This window comes from Panthera onca, chromosome B4 (assembly GCF_046562875.1).
Source record: "Panthera onca isolate mPanOnc1 chromosome B4, mPanOnc1 haplotype 2, whole genome shotgun sequence".
NCBI classification, from domain to species: Eukaryota; Metazoa; Chordata; class Mammalia; order Carnivora; family Felidae; genus Panthera; species Panthera onca.
Genome location: NC_138345.1, coordinates 55,168,829 through 55,190,108, shown reverse-complemented (window position 1 = coordinate 55,190,108; position 21,280 = coordinate 55,168,829). Strand labels below are relative to the sequence as shown.

Below are 21,280 nucleotides of genomic sequence, written 5' to 3'. Positions count from 1 at the left end.
GCACATATACAGAAAGCCCTCAATTTACCAGATTCCAAAAGTCTGTGGGTCAGTTTTTTGGAACTCAGAATGCATTTTCCCGTAGAAACAAGGATATGGTTAGTTTCCCAAACTGTCCAGCAGCAGCTGACTTAACCCACAGTGTATCAGAAAGATACCACTAGTCCAGTTCCAAAGCCACAGGGACGAGGGTGTTCGAGGCAGAGGAGTGGAGAAAATGAAATTCTCCTCCCTTTCTTGAACACAGAACAAGTCTGAAGCAACCCTGAAAAATTGACAAAGTCTGTTCAGGGCACATTTCCTTTCTCTTTCTGTGTATTTTCTCCTCCTGGGGCTTCCTCCTAAACTTCTAGGCACCTAACTACCCTCATTTTTCATTTGCTTCAAAATTACCTACCTTCCTTCAATGCCTATTGAAGTCCTTTTCTTTTGTGCAGCTACCTTAGTGAGATGCTAAAGAAACTCACTCTGATTTAATAATTTATAATAAGAGGGGATGAGTGATAGTACTTGAACCAGTCTAGAACTGCATGCATTTTTAAAGGAAGATATTTTTTACCATGAATAAATCTTTAGTTAGAGAATTACAGGGAGTATATGAAAATGATGTAGAGATAGAAGAAGTAGCACTGGTGGAATTGCGCTTTAAGGTGGGAGGAGGTGTCCCTCTTTCTGGGGTCAGCTCCATTGTGTTGTTGCTACTTTTCCTGGCTTCTTACTGCCCAACACCTCTAAGCTCTGAAGCTTTACGAAGTACTCACAAGTACTCCTGTGTTAGGAGTTGTGGCTCTTCTACAGAGAGCCCGAGACTGACAAAGGTAACGAACGACTGGTACCTGTGGGTCACTGACTGGTACGTCAAGATCTTCCTGTGGTTGTGAGCTTCTTGAATGATAGTACAATGTTTGCTGTAGGATATGGAAGCGGACCAAACAACTTTAGAGAGGAAAACCCTCCGAAGAGCCATGTATTCGAGAGAGGCCAAAGCCCAAATGGAGGATGAAGATGAAGGTAGATCTTTCTTTTGTATCTGAAACATTTAAGTGGGATGTGACTGTTCTTCCTTGAACTGAAGCACGAGTGTGGCTGTGAAGAATAATGAGCCACTTTCCAGGGGGGAAAGACCTAAACCAAATACATAATACTGAAAATGAAATGAAAAGAAAAGGAGCAAAGGAAAGGTGTACATAATCCATCAACAGGCATCATGAGCGGTTTCTAAGTGTGTCTCAGGGTATTTGTGCTGTGTGAGAGAGAGCAGAAAGGAAAAGGCAGTATTTGTAAATAGATCTAGGCCCTTGTTCATAGAAGTTGGAAAGGTCTAGTAGAATGACCAAATCAAGCTATTAATAAAATGTCAGTCCTTCAGAAATAAACAATAAATAGGGAATAGGAAGAAAGTACCATTTTGAAATCCTTATATTTGAATCATTCAGTAAGTCTTTGTGGAGTTTTCATGACAATACAACAATGAAGAATAAGAGAATTCCACAAAAGCCGTTTGTTATGTTTCAGTTGTCTGGACCAATAAGGTACAGTAGAGAAAAAAAATGAGTTCCAGGAAAATTGAGGAATGAGATGAAATAATTACATTGCCTTGACATTTGTTGCCAAGAAGTTTATAAGATAAATTGCACTTAAGTCCTTAAGGTAAATACACTATGCTTCATGTTTCCTATACAGTTTTTGCTTAAGACTGCATTTTTACAAGCCAATTAAGAAACAGAGAAAATTGTAATTTCAGGCCAAAGAACACCAAAATGTGCTACCTTTACATTTCAGATGAGAACTATTTAGTATTTCAGCAAATACTCATGGAGAGAATGAATGAATGAACAATGAATAAATTGATTTTGCACTTCAATTCCTTAGATTTAAAAATATTTTCAAAGAATGTATGGTGCTGTAAACAGACATCAGCCTCTAGAATTTTAAACCAGTTATTTCTAATGCACTCTAAATGTGGAGTCATGCCATGTTACTCCCTCCAGTGTTCCAGGGGTGGGTATATGGCTGGGTACTGTACCCTGGGCTTCCTGTGTTAATCCATTCTCTCAAGGATAAAAGAAGACAGTACTACTTTCTTACAGAATAAAATGAGGTAATGAATATTCAAAAGCCCTGTATGGTACATATTTCCCACTAGGTTGCTGTTCCAGGTCCTGGTCAGTATGTCCATTCCAGCCACCACACATTGAATCTACCTCTACCAAAGGACAGATTATCTGAGATCTGTTCATTTACTGCATCCAGCTCAAAATATTAGGATCTTTGGTGATGCTCAGTCTTCCCATAGTGTCCATTTTTAGATCTGTGTGGTCTGAACCTATAAACCAAAGACAGGTTATCCATCTTTCCTACCCACAACCTGCTCAATATACAGTAGTGGAATATATAAACAGACAACTGCAATGAAAACTATCTCTGGAAAAGGAAGTGATGGGCAATGCACAACAGCCCCTGGACCACACAAATAATCACATTTTGCCAATCAGGAAATGCCAAAATTCCCTGTCTTCATAATGAAGTGTGTTCTTAGGACAGCCATCTTGGAGTTGCCAGGTGGTTTAAACATCTGAGAGGAACTCCTTGCCTACTGTCCTCTGCCCTCTGTAAGGTTTCTTCTTGCTCATGCTCCTCCATGACTGCATCTAAAATGGGCCATAGAGACTATAGATTATGCCCTTTTGGGTATCTACAAATTTCAGAGTCTGTTTCCTTCTGGTGAAGTTTTATGAATCCAGAAATTTAGAGTACAAAAAATTGTGTTTGCATAACAGGGTTGTGGTTTTATTGGCAACACAATTGTTTCAGTAACCTTGTAAACTTCTAGTCTACACTTCTGACAATTTGGTGTGTAATAAATTGGCAAATTATCTCATCTAGACATAGATGTTGTTTATTGCCTTGCCCATTCATTCATTCTTCACCATTTTTAAATGAAGTTTTTCCCTGCTAAGAGCATTCACAATTTCTAAGACTAACATTTGTATTTCTAGAATTTTGAGGCATATTTTTGTATGCTTTTTTTGTAGGATGATACATATTCTATCTACTGTTGACTGAATAAAGCTTAAACTAATACTTTATTTGCAGAGGAAGAAGAGGAGGAAGATGAGGATGATAATATGTCCACTGTAATGAGGCTCAGGACTAAAATGCCGTGGAAAACCTGCTGGCGGTACCTTACTTCTGGAGGATTCTTCTTGCTCTTCCTGATGATTTTTTCTAAGCTTTTGAAACATTCAGTCATTGTGGCTATAGACTACTGGCTGGCCACATGGACTTCAGAGTACAGTATAAATAATACTGGAAAAGCTGATCAGGTATAATGAATTCTGTTTTTAAATCATCAAGGAAATAATGCTGAGATTAACAGTGACACCCTTTTATTTAGTTTGATATTAGAATCCCAAATGCCATAGGATTTTTATAATGACTCAGTAAGTTAATTAGAACAGGACCTGAAATAGAATGAACTGTCAAAATGGAATTTATTATGATAACTTTTGTGTTTCAAAGTTTACTGTAAGAAACATTTAATGATAATGTTTGGTTTTGGATTAGGGGAGGTATATGCACTCGATATGTGTGTGTGTGTGTGTGTGTGTGTGTGTAACTTATACACAGCACTTTTGTTGTTATTTTGATGGTATTGATTTTTAACTACCTATGCCAATATATTAGCTGGTCATTCTGAGATTAGGGATAGGAAGGAGGAGCTCTACAGTGTAGAAAGCCAAGAATATTTCAAACCTGAAAACAGATTCTAATGTCTCATCTGCCCTTGGAAGAGAGTGAAGGAAATAGGTGGGGGACTTGGCTTTAGGGCTACGGTTGCAGTACTATCTTTAGTTCTCCAAAAACCGCTCTCCTTCAACTGCTTAAATTGACTCAAGATAATGAAGTTAAAGATAGTGTCTGACTTCGATATTTGGCGTTCTAGTAAGAAAAAGCTGTGTCTTTTTGTGTGTTGGTTGTTTTTAGACCTACTATGTGGCTGGATTTAGCATACTTTGCGGAGCAGGTATTTTCCTCTGCCTTGTGACATCTCTCACTGTAGAATGGATGGGTCTCACAGCTGCCAAAAATCTTCACCACAATCTCCTCAATAAGATAATTCTTGGACCAATAAGGTAAAAAAGTAACTAATTTCTTACTTCCCCACATAAAATCATAAAAACATGCATCTTTAAGTGAAATGTGAAATTTTACTGAGTTTGTTCAGTCTTTAAATAAGTGAATAGGGACCTTCTCATTTACTTGACTCCAAGATGTCCATTAGTTGCTTAGGTTCCAGATAGCTTAGTATTATTATACATCCCAATGTATGTGTATTATACATTCCAGTGTGTTGTTTATTGCCTAGATTCTTTGATACCACCCCCCTGGGACTGATTCTCAATCGCTTCTCAGCTGATACAAATATCATCGATCAGGTAAGTGCCTGAGTTACTTCCAAGTTCAAAAATAATTTTTTCAGTATAAGCAAAGTAACATTTAAGATAAACCATGTTTCTTGTTAGCCATAGAGAACATCTAAAACTTAAATGAAAGCCTATATGTATCTATATCAATATTATATGCATAAATGATTTCTAGAATCAAAACTTAAAGGAAACCTTAATTCAAAATAATTTATGTGGGAAGAGGATACTTAGGGGATCAGAATGAAATAAAGAAAAATAGCAAAGAATAAACTAACATATAATTTTTTATTAAAAAAGGAATAATTTTGTCAGTGTTGTATCTCCATTCATAGTAAAGTTCTTAAGAGTTTAATATTGATGCAGAGTGTCTTCCATAAGCAAAGGATAGAATGCCAAGGCGTCTTAGAGGTACTTTATTTCAATTAGATGGGCTCTTGCATGAGGCAATGGTGTGATATTTTAGAAAATATTGCAGAGATACCTAGTTTAGTTTTAGATCCTTATGCCTCTAGAAGTTGGTCCAGAAATTAAAGTCCTCAATCTCTAAAACTGGATCACTCCAAGAAGAGACCTCTTAGGTTAACTGGACAAAAGAACCCATCAAATCTAGCACTTGTCTTTTCTGATTTTTCAGAGTTGCTTTAGGAATAACTAAATTATCCTCAATTTAGAAAAAGAATGCTTGATGCATGCAGCTGACTATAAGTATGTTGAAAATGTTTCATGTTTCTTTGGTGTCAGTCACGATGCATCTAAAACTCTTCATAAGGAATGAATATGGGGAAAGAAGAGATAAAACAGTCCTTATTTGGACATGATTTTGCCACTTGGAGAGTCCAAGACAATGGGTACAATGAAAACCCAATTTGAAAGTTCAGAAGAGTGTCTACATAAGGTGTATAATAAAATTCAGTAACTTTCTCTACACTAAGTGAAAAATTAAGTGAAAAATAAATTCTATTCATACTAATGACAAAAACAAAATTAGAAACCTTAAATGAACAAAAGAGATCCAACAATCCCGGAAATCCTAAAAATCCTATATAGAGAAAGAGAATTTCCATTTCAGATACCCAGAAAACAGTATAAAAATAAAATACTCTGGTGATCACAGAAAACAAGTAGATCAAAAGAACAAAATGGAGAACTCAGAAACACCAGCATATGGAGAGATTTAACATAGGATAAGTGTGGTATCTGGAATCAGTAAGAAAGGATTGTTTTTTTTTCAATAAAGGATGTTGGGACAATTAGCTATCCATAAAATACAAAGCAAAGACATGTGGAATAAAGATACCCATATAAAAACATAAAGCTATAAATAAAACGTGGGAGAGTAGTTTTAGAGTTTTGGGGTACAAAAGGGCTTTTTAAGTAAGACACAAAACTCTGAATAAGGAAAAAGGCCAACAGAAATGACTATATAAAATTTTAAATTTCTATTGAGCTAAAAGCATCAAAGACAAATTTAAAATATAATAGATTAAGTGGGAGAAAGCTGGTAACATATATAAAGCAAGAGGAAAACATCCGTAATCTATAAAGAGTATCTAAAAATCAAAAGGAAGGTAAATAATCCAATCAAAAACATGCAAAGGATATGAACAAGCAGTTACAGAAAATTAATGTAAATGTCTTACTGGAGAGAAATAGCTGTTTTTTTAAAAGTATCAGCCATTCTAAAGAAAGAGATTTGTATATGGTTATGTGGGAAGATTTATAATCTATCTTGTCCAGTAAAATAAAACAAGAACACATGGACAAATAAGATTTATAGTATAGTGCCATTTACATGAAATTCCCAAGATAAATAGACTGATACACTGACTGATAAGTAGATAGGTAGATAAATGGATACTAAACTATGGGAAGTTAGTGAAGTTGGAGTGAAGACTTGCTTACAATGAAAAGATTCATATACTACTTTTGTAACTAGTTACATAACATTAATATAAAATGAATATTTTATTGCATTGTAACCAAAATTTTCTTTGAGCTAAAACATTTTCCTTTCAAACTACCTTCTTAATAGCACATCCCTCCAACTTTGGAATCTCTAACTCGCTCAACACTGCTCTGCCTGTCTGCCATTGGCATGATTTCTTATGCTACCCCTGTGTTCCTGGTTGCTCTTGTGCCTCTTGGGGTCGCCTTTTATTTTATCCAGAAATACTTTCGAGTGGCCTCCAAGTAAGTAAAACAAAGTTCTGTTCGTTTTCAAAAACCTATACATTTGATTTACTGTGATCCAGATTTGCTGTAGTGTTTTTCAAGATTAGGTATGGAATTTGGAAATGCAACCTATTTTTAACATGATGAAACCTATATTATGCTTCATTTGGAGATCTATTACAATTGTTTCTATAATTGGTTGTGTAAACCTTCCATAGCTCTGGATATATATTAACATGTGGATTTGACCTGTTGAGTTTTGAATCCACAAACTACGCCAAATTTTTCATTATATGGTCCTTTTGCTTAACATAGCATTGACAGAAAACCTGTAAGATCAAGGGTAAGTGATTTAATATTGTTCTATTCCACAAGTGGGAAAAAAGGGATAAAATATTGTAAAATGCTAAAATGCATTCTGTAAAAAACTAGAAGAATTTTAAAAGGTTAAAGTGGTAAGTCAGAGTGATGACCAGAAAAGTAGATAACCCTGAGTGTCTGATAGAAGGGCTGTAACTTTAAGAGATTGGAACTTTTCAAATTGGATCATTTAACACGTACTTGAGTACCCAGCTGAATATAAATAAAAGTAGCCATGAATCTTAAATTCTTCTATTAATGTAAGATTTATCACTTGCTGAGATGCATCATAGTTAAATGAAATGTAGTACCAGTTGTTTTAAAATTTCCAGTTTAGTTTTGAAGTCTTGCTATAAATAGTAAATTTTATATCATTGCAATAATCACTTTATTTCAACAAACACTTATCAAGCATTTTTGTGTTGAAAAATAATTGTGTAAGCCATGTGGCAGATGAAGAGATCCACCTGACAAGAACCTGTTCTTGAGAAACTTAGAATCTGGAGAAAATGAAGTATATATATATATGTATATGTATATGTATATATATATATATATATATGTATATGTATATGTATATATATATATATATGTATATATATATGTATATGTATATATGTATATATACATATACATATATATATATATATTAATCCTTGTATGTGGATTAAGTGCTGGAATAAGAAGGTAGATATTGAGTTTATTCAGTAAAATGAAAATATTTAATAAGACTTGAGTGCAAGGATGATGATGAAAATTTGGGGAAGGCAACAAGAAAGCCAAGATTATAGTTGGCTCTTGGGGTGCCTGGGTGGCTCAGTCGGTTAAGCGTCCGACTTCGGCTCAGGTCATGATCTCATGGTCCGTGGGTTCGAGCCCCGCGTCGGGCTCTGTGCTGACAGCTCAGAGCCTGGAGCCTGTTTCAGATTCTGTGTCTCCCTCTCTCTCTGCCCCTCCCCCGTTCATGCTCTGTCTCTCTCTGTCTCAAAAATAAATAAACGTTAAAAAAAAATTAAAAAAAAAAGATTATAGTTGGCTCTCAATATATCATATAACATTTTTTAATTTAAAAAATATAGTTATTTCTCCCTAGGGGTTATGAGTTAGGGTTCTTCAAATGTTATAGATCTGTATTAAGTATTTTTTCATTACCAGCCTCATCCTATTTTCCTGTAGCAAATTTAGACCGAAAGGGCGAAGTTAGTCATCAGTTCACTCTTTCATTTCTTACAGTACTATTGCGGATGCTGCTTCCTAGAGGGGCAAAAAGTTTAGTTACTGCATTTCTGCTGACTATTTCCAAATCTGTCCTTATCTTCTCACTATTAAATTAAATATTACAGTCATGTCTTACTTCAGTCACATATTCATTTGGCCTTATTATTGCCCCTTCACAATACAAATTGAGTGCAAAGGCCAGGCAAATATTCCTAGTCATTTATAAATTGGAATTGTGAATTCTGTTTATTTTAAGAAGGAATAATCTGTTATTAGCATTGGTAGTAAGTGACCAAAATATAGAGGAGATGATCATTTTTAAAGAATTAACACTAATAATGGATTATGAACCATACTTATTTGAAATTCTTTGAAAGTGAGTAAATATGGCCACATGACATTCAATTTCACAGACAAAAAAAAAAAATCCCTTTTAGATGTTGAGGCTCCACCGGACTCACTCATGTTGAAAAGCTCAAGCAGCTTAACAGACTGCTTTCTAAACACCACAAGGAATTAAAGTGGGAGACAGGAAATGTCATGGAATTTAGAATATCTGAAATCAAAGATCTAATGTGTGGTTAGCTCTGTAAGGAAGTGTTTCTTACAAGAATACAAGGTCAAGTTATATCGTCACCTGTTTGGTTTCACAAAATGTAGTCCTATAAACAAAGATTTCTCCTTCCTAATTTTTTCCCTTCACAACAAACCTCAAATGTAGTGACCACCTGTTGTTGTGTCAAATTTACAAATAGCCACTTAGTTTTATGTTTAAAAAGTAGCAAACACTCACATTCCTTCATATTCATTTTCCTCCTTCCCTCTTTCTTTTTCTTCCCTCCTCTGCATTTTCTAAAGTGAATAAATCCATTGTAGAAACTCGAAATAAATTTGCATTTGTTTGGAACGAGACAGGCTGCCCAGTATGGCCCAAGTTAATTGTTGAAGATTAAAGTAACAGTATAATTCAGTTGACTCTGGAAGGTGACAGTTGATGCCACAACTCTAAATCCTCAATCCCCCAAACCTAAAAACAAACAAAAAAAAAGTAGAAAAAAAGACTGAAAGAAAAAAGAAGGATGTTTTGAAACATATAGTATAACTCTTAGCCTATTTTCGAGAAATGCTAGCTTACATGGTTTAAGGAAATGTTTTCATGAGTAGTGTGCATCTTTGTGAAAGGGATGATCAGGCGTTTGTCTACCAAACATACATTGGATATTATATAGGTCCTTGGAGAACCTATGAATAAAAGTTCCATGAAGGCAGAGATTCAAACTCATTGTGGCCAAAGGCAATCTCATTGTCTTTTTCCTCAAATTGCTTTGTTCCATGTCCCTCACCCTGACAAATAACACTGTCATCTGTCAAGTCTGCTAAGCCATATTTGACTCTTTTCTTTTACTCACCCTGCTACAACTCGCTGATTGTTATAGTTTAGAAGCCTACTTCTGGAAGACTATCTCACAATCCTCCCCCTATTTTAAACCCCACTAGTATCACAGTAATTCAGAACTTTTAAAAATCTCTGAGATAGACTCTCCAAACTCACTTTTCTCTTTCATCCATTATAGCCTCCCAAGTTATGTTGCTTAAGCACAGCCTGATGATTTCTAGTCTTCAGTGACTTTGTCCAGTCCACCCGAGATCTTCTACTGTCTAGTCCCACCTCTCCTTTATACAAACTTTCTCCACCTTAGCACTCACAAAGGACTCTGGACCCCAGCCAGACTGAACTTGCTAGGTTCTTTAGTCTCCTGTGTTTGCTCTTGTTCCCATTAGCTGGAATGTACTTCTTCTTGACTGTTTGGTTGAAGCCCTCCTCAAAGCTTGATGAGATTTGGCCTAAATTCTACCTCCTCAAAAAAAAATATTACCCATCTTCTAGGTATGAAATAATCATCCATTCCTCTGTGTCCCTACAGCACTTTAGTTGTTTTATCAAGCAAATGTTTGTTTGTTTGTTTGTTTGTTTGTTGAGAGAGAGAGAGAGAGAGAGAACACATGGATGTGCAGGCAAGGAAGGGCAAAGGAAGAGGGAGAGAGAGAATCTTAAGCAGGCTCCGTGCCCAGCATGGAACTCAATGCTGGTCTCCATCTCACAACCCTGAGATCGACCAAAGCCGAAATCAAGAGTCAGATGCTTAACCGACTAAGCCACCCAGGTGCCCTATGAGTAGTTTTTTTTTTAACAACACATATATTTGGCTTGGACAAAAATTCATTATGTACCCATATTTCTCTTCTTCTTTAGATTATAAGCTGTTAAAGTTTTTGTTAACTGGGTTCTAGAAAAATAAGTTGCAATGACAAATAAAAACCTACCTGAGGATGAATACAGTAGTCTCTGAGCATGAATGCATAGGAAATTAATTTTGCACTTCTCTCTGCTCTAGGGACCTCCAGGAACTTGATGACAGTACCCAGCTCCCTCTGCTTTGCCACTTCTCAGAAACAGCTGAAGGACTCACCACCATTCGGGCATTTAGGCGAGTAAACATGTTTTCATTTTGTGGATTAAGCCATTACATCATCAACAAATATTTATCTACAAATAACTGATAACTGCTACCATTTTTTGTATGCCCACTGTGTGCATGGCAATGTTCTAAACTACAAGAATGAAAAATATGGCAATAAATGTTCAGAGTTAATTACCTAAAATTTTAACAAAAATAAAGAAAGAATGAAACAGCATATTGAGAAGACACTAGCTGTATAACGTAGACCATGCTTTGCAAACCCTAGCCCCGGTTTACTCATCTGTGAAATGGAGAAATCAACTGTGCTTCTTAGGTCCTTGGGCTAATTGAAAAATGCGTGTGAAGTATTAACCACAGTGATTAGTGAAGAAACACCCAATAAACAAGTTAAAATGAATGTATTATTGATAATAATAAAAGAAATATTAAATCAAGGTTATTTCAGGATTTAATCCATTTTCTTCAATGTTGGTAAATAGTGATAATCCAAGCTTTTGATCAAGAGTGTTTGCTTAACACTTAAAAAATTATCTGCCCTATTTACCCTGTTGAAGTAAACTCACTAAAGAAGGTGGTACCACTGAATATTTCATTTAATCTTGGAAATTGACATATTAAAGTATTAAGTCTTCTCGCAACCCTAAATGCAAATATGTAATGATTTCAATTAGAGATTTTTCTAACCTAAGACATATTTATATTATTTTACATATATAAACTTGAATTAAAAAGAATATAGAGGGGCACCTGGGTGGCTCAGTTGGTTAAGTGTCTGACTTTGGCTCAGGTTGTGATCTCATGGTTCGTGAGTTTGAGTCCTGCATCAGGCTCTGTGCTGATGGTGTAGAACCTACTTGGGATTCTCTACCTCTCTCTCTGCCCCTCCCTTCGCTCACACAGACACACACACACACACACACACACACACTCTCTCTCTCTCTCTCTTTCTCAAAATAAATAAATAAACTTTAAAAAAGTAGAATATAGAGATATAGAGATATAACCATCCACAACGTGTATCACAGAATTTCTACATAAAATCTACATAGACTTCATCATGAAACATTCACATTTTCTGCAGTGGTGTGTTTTCCCATCAGGGTGCCTCTTATTGGAGATGGTAAAATTATTTATTGACATTGTAGCCAGCAATGACCACTGGTACTCATAAGTGCATCATATTAAAGATTACATTTTTCACCAAATGAGTCCTTTGAAGTTATTTATTTGAGTATTGAATATATGCTAGGTACTACTCTTGATGTGGATATTTAAAGATGAAAAAGACATGGCCTTCCACTTCCATCCCAGATAAAAACCACAAAGAAAACAAGATAGCATGGCAAGTGAGGGGCAAGAAGTTACTGGATTCAGTCAAGCTGGTCAATGGGACAACAGAATACTGATGGGTTCGACATATAATAGCCCCTGCTCTGTTTTCTCTCTGAACAAGTTGAGATTATTTTCTAAGAGAGAGAGGACTAAAATCAGGTAAATTGTCATGAAGGAAATGACAGTTCAAAATGAGAGAAACTTGACCAAGAGTCAAGGTTTAGGCTTTTCATTTACGTTTGTCACTAGACACAAGGACAGAATTTAGCATGACTATTCCTAATTTTACATGAGGAGAAGTCTAGGTAGTTGTAAAAAGAACCAAATATTACGTGTTAAACCTTCACGCTTGAATTATGATTGAAAGAAACAAAAGACAACTTTTGGGTAGAAGTATCTGCATCATAATCATCCAGATTTACATCTTCCAGGGTTCCTTTCTAAAGTAAATATTAAATACCAGTAAATATTAAATAGTATCAGCATTTTTAAGCCAAAGGGAGTTTCAAAATGTGGGGCTAGTCCTGCTGCCATGAATAAAATTCTGGAGTCTTTACATTTGGTGCTTGTGGTCAAGAATCAAACATGTTCTTTTCCCTCCATTTCTTCCTTCCTTTCAGGCTCCCTGGATCCCCAGAGTCTTCAGCTCTTTTGGAAAGTTATTATTTACTGATTAGGCTGCTTTTCCTCCCCTGCATTCAGGGATCATGGTGTACTCACACACAGCAGTGTACTCCCTCAAGTAGTTTACCACGAAAGCATCACAGTTAAATTAGACTGAGATTTCAGGGACCTTTCCTTTTTTTTTTTTTTTTTTTTTTTGTCCAACAGAATAAAGGTCTAAGAATGTTCAGAAGATGAGCTGGATGTGGATGAAAAGATACAGACTGAGTGTGTCAAAGTTTCCATTAGGAAAACAGAAGGTTTCTTGCCAAATAGAAACACACAGAAAGAATGTTCACTGCATTTCCACCCCTCCCCTCTCGCTGCTGCTTCAGACCATTGCCAATTCCATTTACAAACTCTTTAAGAGTGTATCTGAAACAATATCCCAAAACTAAATGAGGAGTAAGAAGAGTCCCAGACAAAGCACTTTGTCAGAATAAAGTGTTTGATGTTTATCTCAAATGTAGCCCAGTGGCTTTGGTCCAATGGGCCCCACCTCCAATCTCTCCACTACCACTGTCCTCTACAGAGAGAACACTGTCTTGAGCCCCAGAACATGAGTTTTCTCATTTCTGTTCCTTTGCTCATGTTGTTCCTACTGCTTCCAGTGGTTTGTCCTCCCTTGTTCACCTGAAGAATTCAGCTCATCCTTTAAAACTTCACTCGCACCATCCCCACAGTGCTCTTTGAAACTTTGCTTAATCCTCCTTCTCCCCCTGTTCCTCACCTCATTCCCTGCCATCCCGACCCTCTGGTCAATACAAATCACCCCCTTCTTTAATGTTCAAGTAGCATTTTGTGCACGGAGTCATTATGACTAGATTCTGTGCTGTGCCATCCTTGTTTGTTAATACCACGTTTACCTCCTTCACTAAAGAATGGGCTCCTCGAGGGAGAGGTTATGTCTCGTTCATGTAGGTATTCTAATGTCTCATTTAGAGTTGGTGCTTCCTAAGTGCTTCTGAATGAGTGGATGAAAATCGACATAACACTGCACACAGAAAGATTGGCCCTTACATGGATAGATCTCTTTACAATTCATATCCACTATCTCAGTAAATCCTATAATCCTGTGAGCCATTCTACCTTTTCATTATTCACTCTATTCATCTCTAAAAGGGTCATCACAGGACAAGGTAGCCATGTTTCTCTGACTGCTCAGTCCCCTTCAAATGTGTTGCTGTTCAGGGCAGGTCCCCCTGTACATGGCATTTAGATCAAGGCTGCAAACTCATAACTCAAAGTGAGGTAATTATTTGGCTCTGATTGCCAAATCCTTTGATTACTGTAGATCAGATGTTGCTGTTTGACTCAGTTATCTGATTTATCTGGTTTGGCATATTGGAATGATCAGATCAATTGGACAAATATCAAGTATCTGCTTTATATTGGCCTGTATAGATGGCTTCATGGGCCAAGGGAACACCCCATCCAGGACTTTTTCATTCTTTGATATAGTGATGGTTTAATATAAAGTTTTGCAAATTGATTTGCAGATTTGGGGAAACTTTGGGAAATCGGTTATCAAACAGGAATCATTGCTGGGCTGTCAAATGAAATTTGGCTATTCCTCACAAATGCAACATGTAGTCAAGCAGTCCATATAAGAACAGAGGGTGGATAGACCACATTTTGATTTGGCATTTCCTCCAACCTTCAAACCAGTTATTTTGATTATATTATCCAGCTTTCCATTGTTTCGGTTATTCAGGAAAAAATAATTGAAAATGAAAAGAGACTATTTCTGTTATTTAGATTTATCACCATGTAGCATGAGTTCTGTGAGAGAGTAGCTCACATGTTGAAATGGATAAGATTTTTCTTAGAAGTTTCATTTATAACATGGATTACACAGAATTTGGTCTGATGGCATTGGTTGCCAAGAATGAACTTAATTTGGTCAGGAAACAATATCTAAACTGTATATGTCATAAAACCCTGTAGGTACCATAGACTAAGAGTTCCTTCCATGCAATGGCCATCCTTACAAATATTTTAGAATCTTGAGCGTAAGATACCACATCTAGCAAGAACATTTGCCATCTCCAAGGACCTCCATCCTCCACTTCTTGCCACCCAGTTTCCTTCTTTGGTTCCCAGAAACACCGGGCAGCAGTAGATATTTAAAAGTATATATTTTCCTGTTACACGTGCATAGTTTCCTGTCTTTCCTGGTCCTCATCCAGCACCTCCCACCCAACTCTGTGTCATTGGGAAAAGTAAAATATGCAATAAAAAGTAGGCATACTGCATTTCTGTACAACTTACTCTGGTTTTTGTAAGGCCCTTGCAACATAGGCCATGCCTTGTCTTTGTGGCTACAAAATTATGTGGAAATTTATGAAGTGATCTTTAATAGGAATTTGTCATCCAAAAGCTTCTTTTTCATAGCGGAGGTCTGAGAAAGGAGGAAACACCGAACCACACCCTCTCCAGCAAGCATACAGCAAAGCAGTAGCAGCTGGCCTTTATTTTGAAGTCGGAGTCCATTTACTAGTCATTCCATCCCATCAGTTTGTCACTGTCGAGTAAATAGTGTAGTAGTAAGTGTGACTGTTTCTTATTATTTCTCCTGTTGTGTGGCTAGCATGATAATAATTTTGTTTTCTACAGGCACGAAACCAGATTTAAGCAACGTATGCTGGAACTGACAGACACAAACAACATTGCCTACTTATTTCTCTCAGCAGCCAACAGATGGCTAGAGGTCAGAACGGTACGTTCATTTCATGATTTCGAAATGGAAACCAAACAAAAAAAGGGGGCTGATGCAAAGAGGGAGACAGTTGTAAAAATTAGTCTTGCGCTGAGATTCAGCACTAACCTCACTTTTCCAGACATTAAAATAGCTCAGGTTTGTTTATGTTACAGATGAAATTTGTCATAATGTTTTAGCTAATGGCAAGACAAATAGCCCAAAAAGCAAAAATTCATTTTGTGTTCTTTAGTCTCTAGATTACATAAGTTAATGGAATGGCAAATGTTTGTATAACTTCAGGTTTTTTTTTTTCAAAAAAGCAAATTTGACAAGTGAACAGATGTACTCATTTTCCTTCATTGAGCAGGACAAGCCTGGAAGAGATGGTGACTTTCTATGTTTTAAGCCAGTGGAGGATCACGTTAGCACAAAACATAAAAAACTGCAATTAATCATCTGTTGCCTTCTTCTTTCCTTTATGAAGTAGGAGAACAGGCACATGCTTTGGCATCATACAGACTTGAATCTAGCAAGTTAATTAATTTATTTGAGTCTTGTTTCCCATCTGTAAAATAGAAACAAGAATATGGGGGTGTGGCGATGAAAAATAATAATATAAGTCCTCTAGTTCACTGATTAGCAAATGCACTCGACAGATGACTTTTGAATGAATGGATGAATAAATAAATGAGTGGAAACAGCACCTACCCTGGTAAGTGGTTCATAAGCCAACCGGCTGGAGTATGAACCAGGAGATGAATGAGATACAAATTCCAAAAAGGAAGGAAATGTAGTTTGCAGACTAGTCTGCATAATCAGCACTATAAATAAGCTATTTTTGTGGTAATGATGAGTTGTCTGTAAACTTTTTAAAAAATAATTACTTGTCCATTTGTCAAAAGGAAAAGTAAGTTTATCTGTACTATTGTAAGGACATCGCGTCTACTAATTAAGCATCCCTACTGTATGCAGGCTTTCAAAACTCAACAGACCAGAGAGGGCAGATAGTGAAAGGAATTTGATGAGGTTAAAATGAAGGAAGCTAGGTTATAATCGTGAGTTGTTGATAGACGGATACAAATTGATATAGATTCTTAGAGCCCCCTGTGAGCTTTAGTTGTCATGATTTTCCGCTGGTTTAGAGATTCTTTTCCACTATATTGGTAATAATATAGAAATTATTCAGTGACATAAGACAATTATATTTTACAAATTTTAGATTGGTTGTTGGTAAGAAATTCCTTCCAGGTAGCTCTGGGGGCAGGACAAAATGTCTCCTGAATTACCTATATATAGATAGCATGAAAGCAGATGAAGTATTGCTTAGGATTTATAACCAGACTAAGACCTTATTTCTAGATCCTATCCAGAACCTAATTCCTCGTTTTAAGCTTCTATTTGTTTGTTTAAATTTGTTTTCTCTAAGGAAGAAAAAAACCCAATCATATCTGAATAACAGAATTAATCATGAAATAGCTTAATGAAAGAATGTCCCCAAACCACAAGGGAAAATATCAGTAGTTACCTTTGTTATCTGATTTCTTAACTTGGAGATCAAGCATGTTTTTTAAGGGGCAAGTGTGTTTGCTTTGGATTTGAGGTGAATGTGTGACTCGACTCCTGTTTCTGCTCTTTCACACTTCCTACTGTCAGGTTAATGGACAAGTGTTTAACAAGAATCTTCAAGCAAACCGTATGTTCTACTCTCATAGCCAGAAGACAAGATATTAGAGCCTTCAGACTGCCAAAAAAGGGGAAGTCAGGAAAAATTAGAGAGGAAGAGTGGCCAGATTCAGAATGGCTTAGTTCAGTTTGACTCATGGCCCGTTACTTTAACCCCCAAGTGAAAAGGCAGCAGACCAACCTGAATGTAAAAGAATTCTAGTTCCAACTGTAGAAACTGAAAGAAAATACTGGTATTTGAAACAGGAAGGGCAGACTTTGCTATCTATTTTGTTCCTTTATAATACATTTGTTAGTATGTCTTGTCTTTGTTTTCTGTGTATTATAATCCTTCCAACATTTGCTGTCTAATCTCATTACCAGAGCTCTCCCTTAAAAACCAATACAAAAATAAATAAGGAATCTTTGGCTTCTATTTCTTATGGATAAAAGTAAATTTTGTAAGGAACTTGTTGATTCATTGCAAACTTCCAGGAATATCTGCAGACAGAAATCAAGTTCCACAGTCTTTTGTATATGATTTGTCTCTTTTGCCTAATTGTGTGTGTCAATAAGTTTATATAGGATTATATAGGTTTATATAGGTGTGCACGCACACACACACACACACCCCTCTAGACAGCCCTCAGTGATCCAACTTAAAACTAGTCAGATTCACTCTCTTTCTGTTTTTTTTCTCTGAGTACATTGAGAGTGTTCGTTAGAACCAGGATGTTATTTAGAGTATGTAAATATCAGAATATTTATTTGAATATAAATGCTGTAATCCAAGAACATGTGCTACAGTAGGAGTATTGAATAAATTAACTAGATAACTCCTATTAGGAAATAACCTTTCTCTGAATTGTATACATATAAAGAACTCATTACTACTGTCCTCCTGTGGACATGTCCACATCACTGGAGACACAATTTCAGCTTGAAATAAATGGACCTTTTGTCAGAAACATGAATGTTGAGATATAGGACCTTGGAGACTAGGGTGTGAACTCTTCTCTGACCCTGACAGCTGTGGACATATTCTTGTAAGTCATTAAAAAAATAAGTAATGAAAACTTCTATTTGTTGCAGTGAATCTGCTTTGATCTTACTTAACCCACAGTATTGACATAACTCCTCCTTTCTCTATTCTTTGCCATATTACTCAGCAAATTAAGAAAAATATTTGCTTATAGCAAATATTCTTGGAGTTCTCAGAGCAGAAACACAACTAAAGTGGTACAAGGAAGGTTGGGGCATTGGGCATGAATCAGAAGAAGCAAGTGTTTGCTCTCCTGTGTGAGGGGAGATCCTGATGCAGATCTAGGGATTTCACCAACTCTAATTCACTCATCACCTTAATGAAGAGAAAGGGGAGAAAATTTATCGTGGTCTTCTGTGGCTATTTTTGCCTCCCTTTCTCTTCATTCTCAATTTGAGCTTTCAAAAGCAATGTCACTGGATTCCCTGGACGGAAAATCTCAAGAAGAAAGGAAGGGAAACCAGAGAAAACCACCTTTTGTGGGATTCGGGAAGATCCATGAGCCCCATCCAATTTTTGTCCATTCTCTAATTTATTTTAAATATATGGCTCTCATTTCTTTCCCTCATCAACTTAAGTGAGAGTTAAGACAATCACAAGTTATTCCCCTTCTCTGAGTGAACAGCTTTCCCTATGGAAGATGTAGCCCTGACCACTGTATTCATTTCATACTCCTTCCGAATTAGCAAAAATAGATAAAGGTCACCATACACTCACATCGAAAAAGGACAAGAGTCTAAAAGAAAATAATTGGCTGGAGGAAAACTAGCAAGACCGTGACCACCCAGGTTGCTTTGGCAGAGAGGGGAGCACTTTTCCTGTGGGTGCCAAGTGGAGGGGGCCACAATCACGTGCAGAGTGTCACTACAGCCTAACCTTTGAATGCTGCTTATGTTCTTTGGTTCGACATGGCGTTTTCTCTTCAGCCCTCTGCACTAAACACTTCCAGTTCTTTGGCACCGGTGTTTCCACTTGCGAAAATTGTGTAACTCTATCTAAAGGCTGTCTTTCCAAGGCTTTGTCTTGCTGTGTGGTGAAAGGATAAAAGAAAATTCACATCAGGAAGCCAAAAAGAAAGTCTTTAGAATCAACAGACTGAAGTGAAAATAGTATTCAGGGTGAGCTTGCACGAGAGCCTGTTTTATGAAGCAGCACAGAGCTGTTTGTGTGTTCATAACTCCACAACAGACAGGTGTGCACTGATCTTATACTTTGGAGGCCCTGATATATTCCCCCAGATACTCAGTGGTGCCATAGACCAGTACTTCTGAGGGCTACAAAAGGAAAGAGATTGAATCTCTATTAACTATTTGCAAGTCTGTTTTATAGAATTATAGTTTTCACTATAGAAAAGATAGATAGATGCCATTGAATCACTGGAAATCCAAGAAGAGGCCTCTCTTTTAGCTTTGAAAATCAAAGGCTTCTCTTCTGGAGGGAAGTGTTGAATTCACAAACTCGATGGAAGTTATAATTTATCACTGGACAGATAAAAGGTCCTCTGGTGGGGACCTCTTTGAGAACTGGCAGTTCACATAAGCAGTAGCTTCTATTTCCTAAACTGAATTTGTCATTCCATTGTATCGTTTTGACCACAGGTGCTTTTATTCAGTGAATTGATTGATTAGTATGTGTAAGGACTTAGCAGTAGAATAAATGCTGCCTAGTGACCACTAAGTGCTAAGTATTTGATCTCCTGTGTGAGTTATTCAGACCAGCTGCTTCTCCTTTCTTAATTAATTGCCTTGAAGCCATTTTGTTGTTCACATATTTGCGAAGAAAGGAAAGAAGGTATTAACTGTACAATCACTTTGTAATTCATTACATTGCTTAAGTTTAATGGTAAAGAAACAAAAAGTAGGGAGCTAGCATAAACTCTTACATTATCCACCAATTTCACACACCTATACTCTTGTCCTATTTGAAGGGAAGTTAATAGAATTTAGTATTTTTGCTATGAGTTCTCATTATAAACATTGTGCACAAAGCAGCTTCCTTTCTTATGCAGATCAAGGTAAAATTCTGATCAAATGCCTCCAAAAAATTCCAAATTCATTACAAAAAAATTTCTTTGAGCAGTGGAAATAATCTAGGAGTGAACTGAAAATATCTAGTTTGGTCTAACCAGAAGACAACATGGATAGTACTTTCTAAAAAAAAAAAGATAAAGAATATTTTTATTATAAATAAAATAACTTTGATATAGCTTTGATATAGGTACAGACATCCTGGCTTTTAAGCCCTCATATCTATTCGAATTTAGTGGACTGTAGATTTTGAAAATGGGTTCATCCACTGAAAATGTGCTATAAATGTACTTTAAGAAGCTATGCCTTATCACTGAGATGTCAAAAACATTATCTCTTAAAACCAAAAAACCAAAAACATTATCTCTTATAAGTAAATTTTGGTATATTTTATTTACTGTGATAATAATTAAAATAATAGTGTCTAATTATCATACTGGAAACCTTACAAGCAGTTTTAAAAACATTAGCCATATGAAAGAGAGCCAGAAAATATATATAAACTCAAACTTATTGATCAGCCTTTTCCTTTCCCTCCTTCATCTGTTTTTACTTCTCTTGCTGGCTTTATTGCCAGGGTAAACTATCTATTACCAGAATTACCATTTTAATGTAATAGAAAATAATTTAAATAATCATCTAATTGCATTTACCATTTAGTTCTATAACAAGTGAATCTAAGCCCCAATATAAAGTATAACGATTCCATAGTCATTTTAATGGAAGGGGAGAGGGGTGAGAGAAAGAGAAAAAGAGAGAGAAGGAGACAGAGCGATTGAGTACATAATGTTTTGCATTTCCTTTATAATGTTTATATTAGGGCTACTGTCTAATTTCCATTGTTGAGACTCAGTGATTATTTTGTTGTTATATTTTTAAAAGAATGTATGCAATTTTGAAAAAGAAAAGCAAAGCTGGAGGCATCACAATTCTGGATAAAGCTGTAGTGATCAAGACAGTATGGTACTGGTATAAAAACAGACACACAGATCAATGGAACAGAATAGAAAACCCAGAAATGGACCCACAACCATATGGTCAACTCATCTTTGACAAAGCAAGAAAAAATATCCAATGGAAAAAGTCTCTTCCACAAAGGTATTGGAAAAACTGGACAGCAACACGCGGAAGAATGAAACTGGACCACTTTCTTACATCACACACAAGAATATATTCAAAATGGATGAAAC

The 21,280-nt window shown here is 36.3% G+C and overlaps 1 protein-coding gene across 7 annotated transcripts in view; it reads left to right on the top strand.

Annotated features, from left to right (window-relative positions):
* The window catches only part of ABCC9 (ATP binding cassette subfamily C member 9), a 129,112-nt gene that overhangs the window by 87,225 nt on the left and 20,607 nt on the right, over positions 1-21,280 (top strand). For all 7 annotated transcript variants that reach the window (XM_060658159.3, XM_060658158.3, XM_078450033.2 and 4 more), the window contains 7 exons: positions 915-1,011; positions 3,097-3,326; positions 3,988-4,136; positions 4,370-4,439; positions 6,463-6,620; positions 10,577-10,669; positions 15,275-15,377. In XM_060658159.3, the coding sequence (XP_060514142.1) occupies positions 915-1,011; positions 3,097-3,326; positions 3,988-4,136; positions 4,370-4,439; positions 6,463-6,620; positions 10,577-10,669; positions 15,275-15,377 (900 nt within the window). The remainder of the gene's footprint in view (positions 1-914; positions 1,012-3,096; positions 3,327-3,987; positions 4,137-4,369; positions 4,440-6,462; positions 6,621-10,576; positions 10,670-15,274; positions 15,378-21,280) is intronic.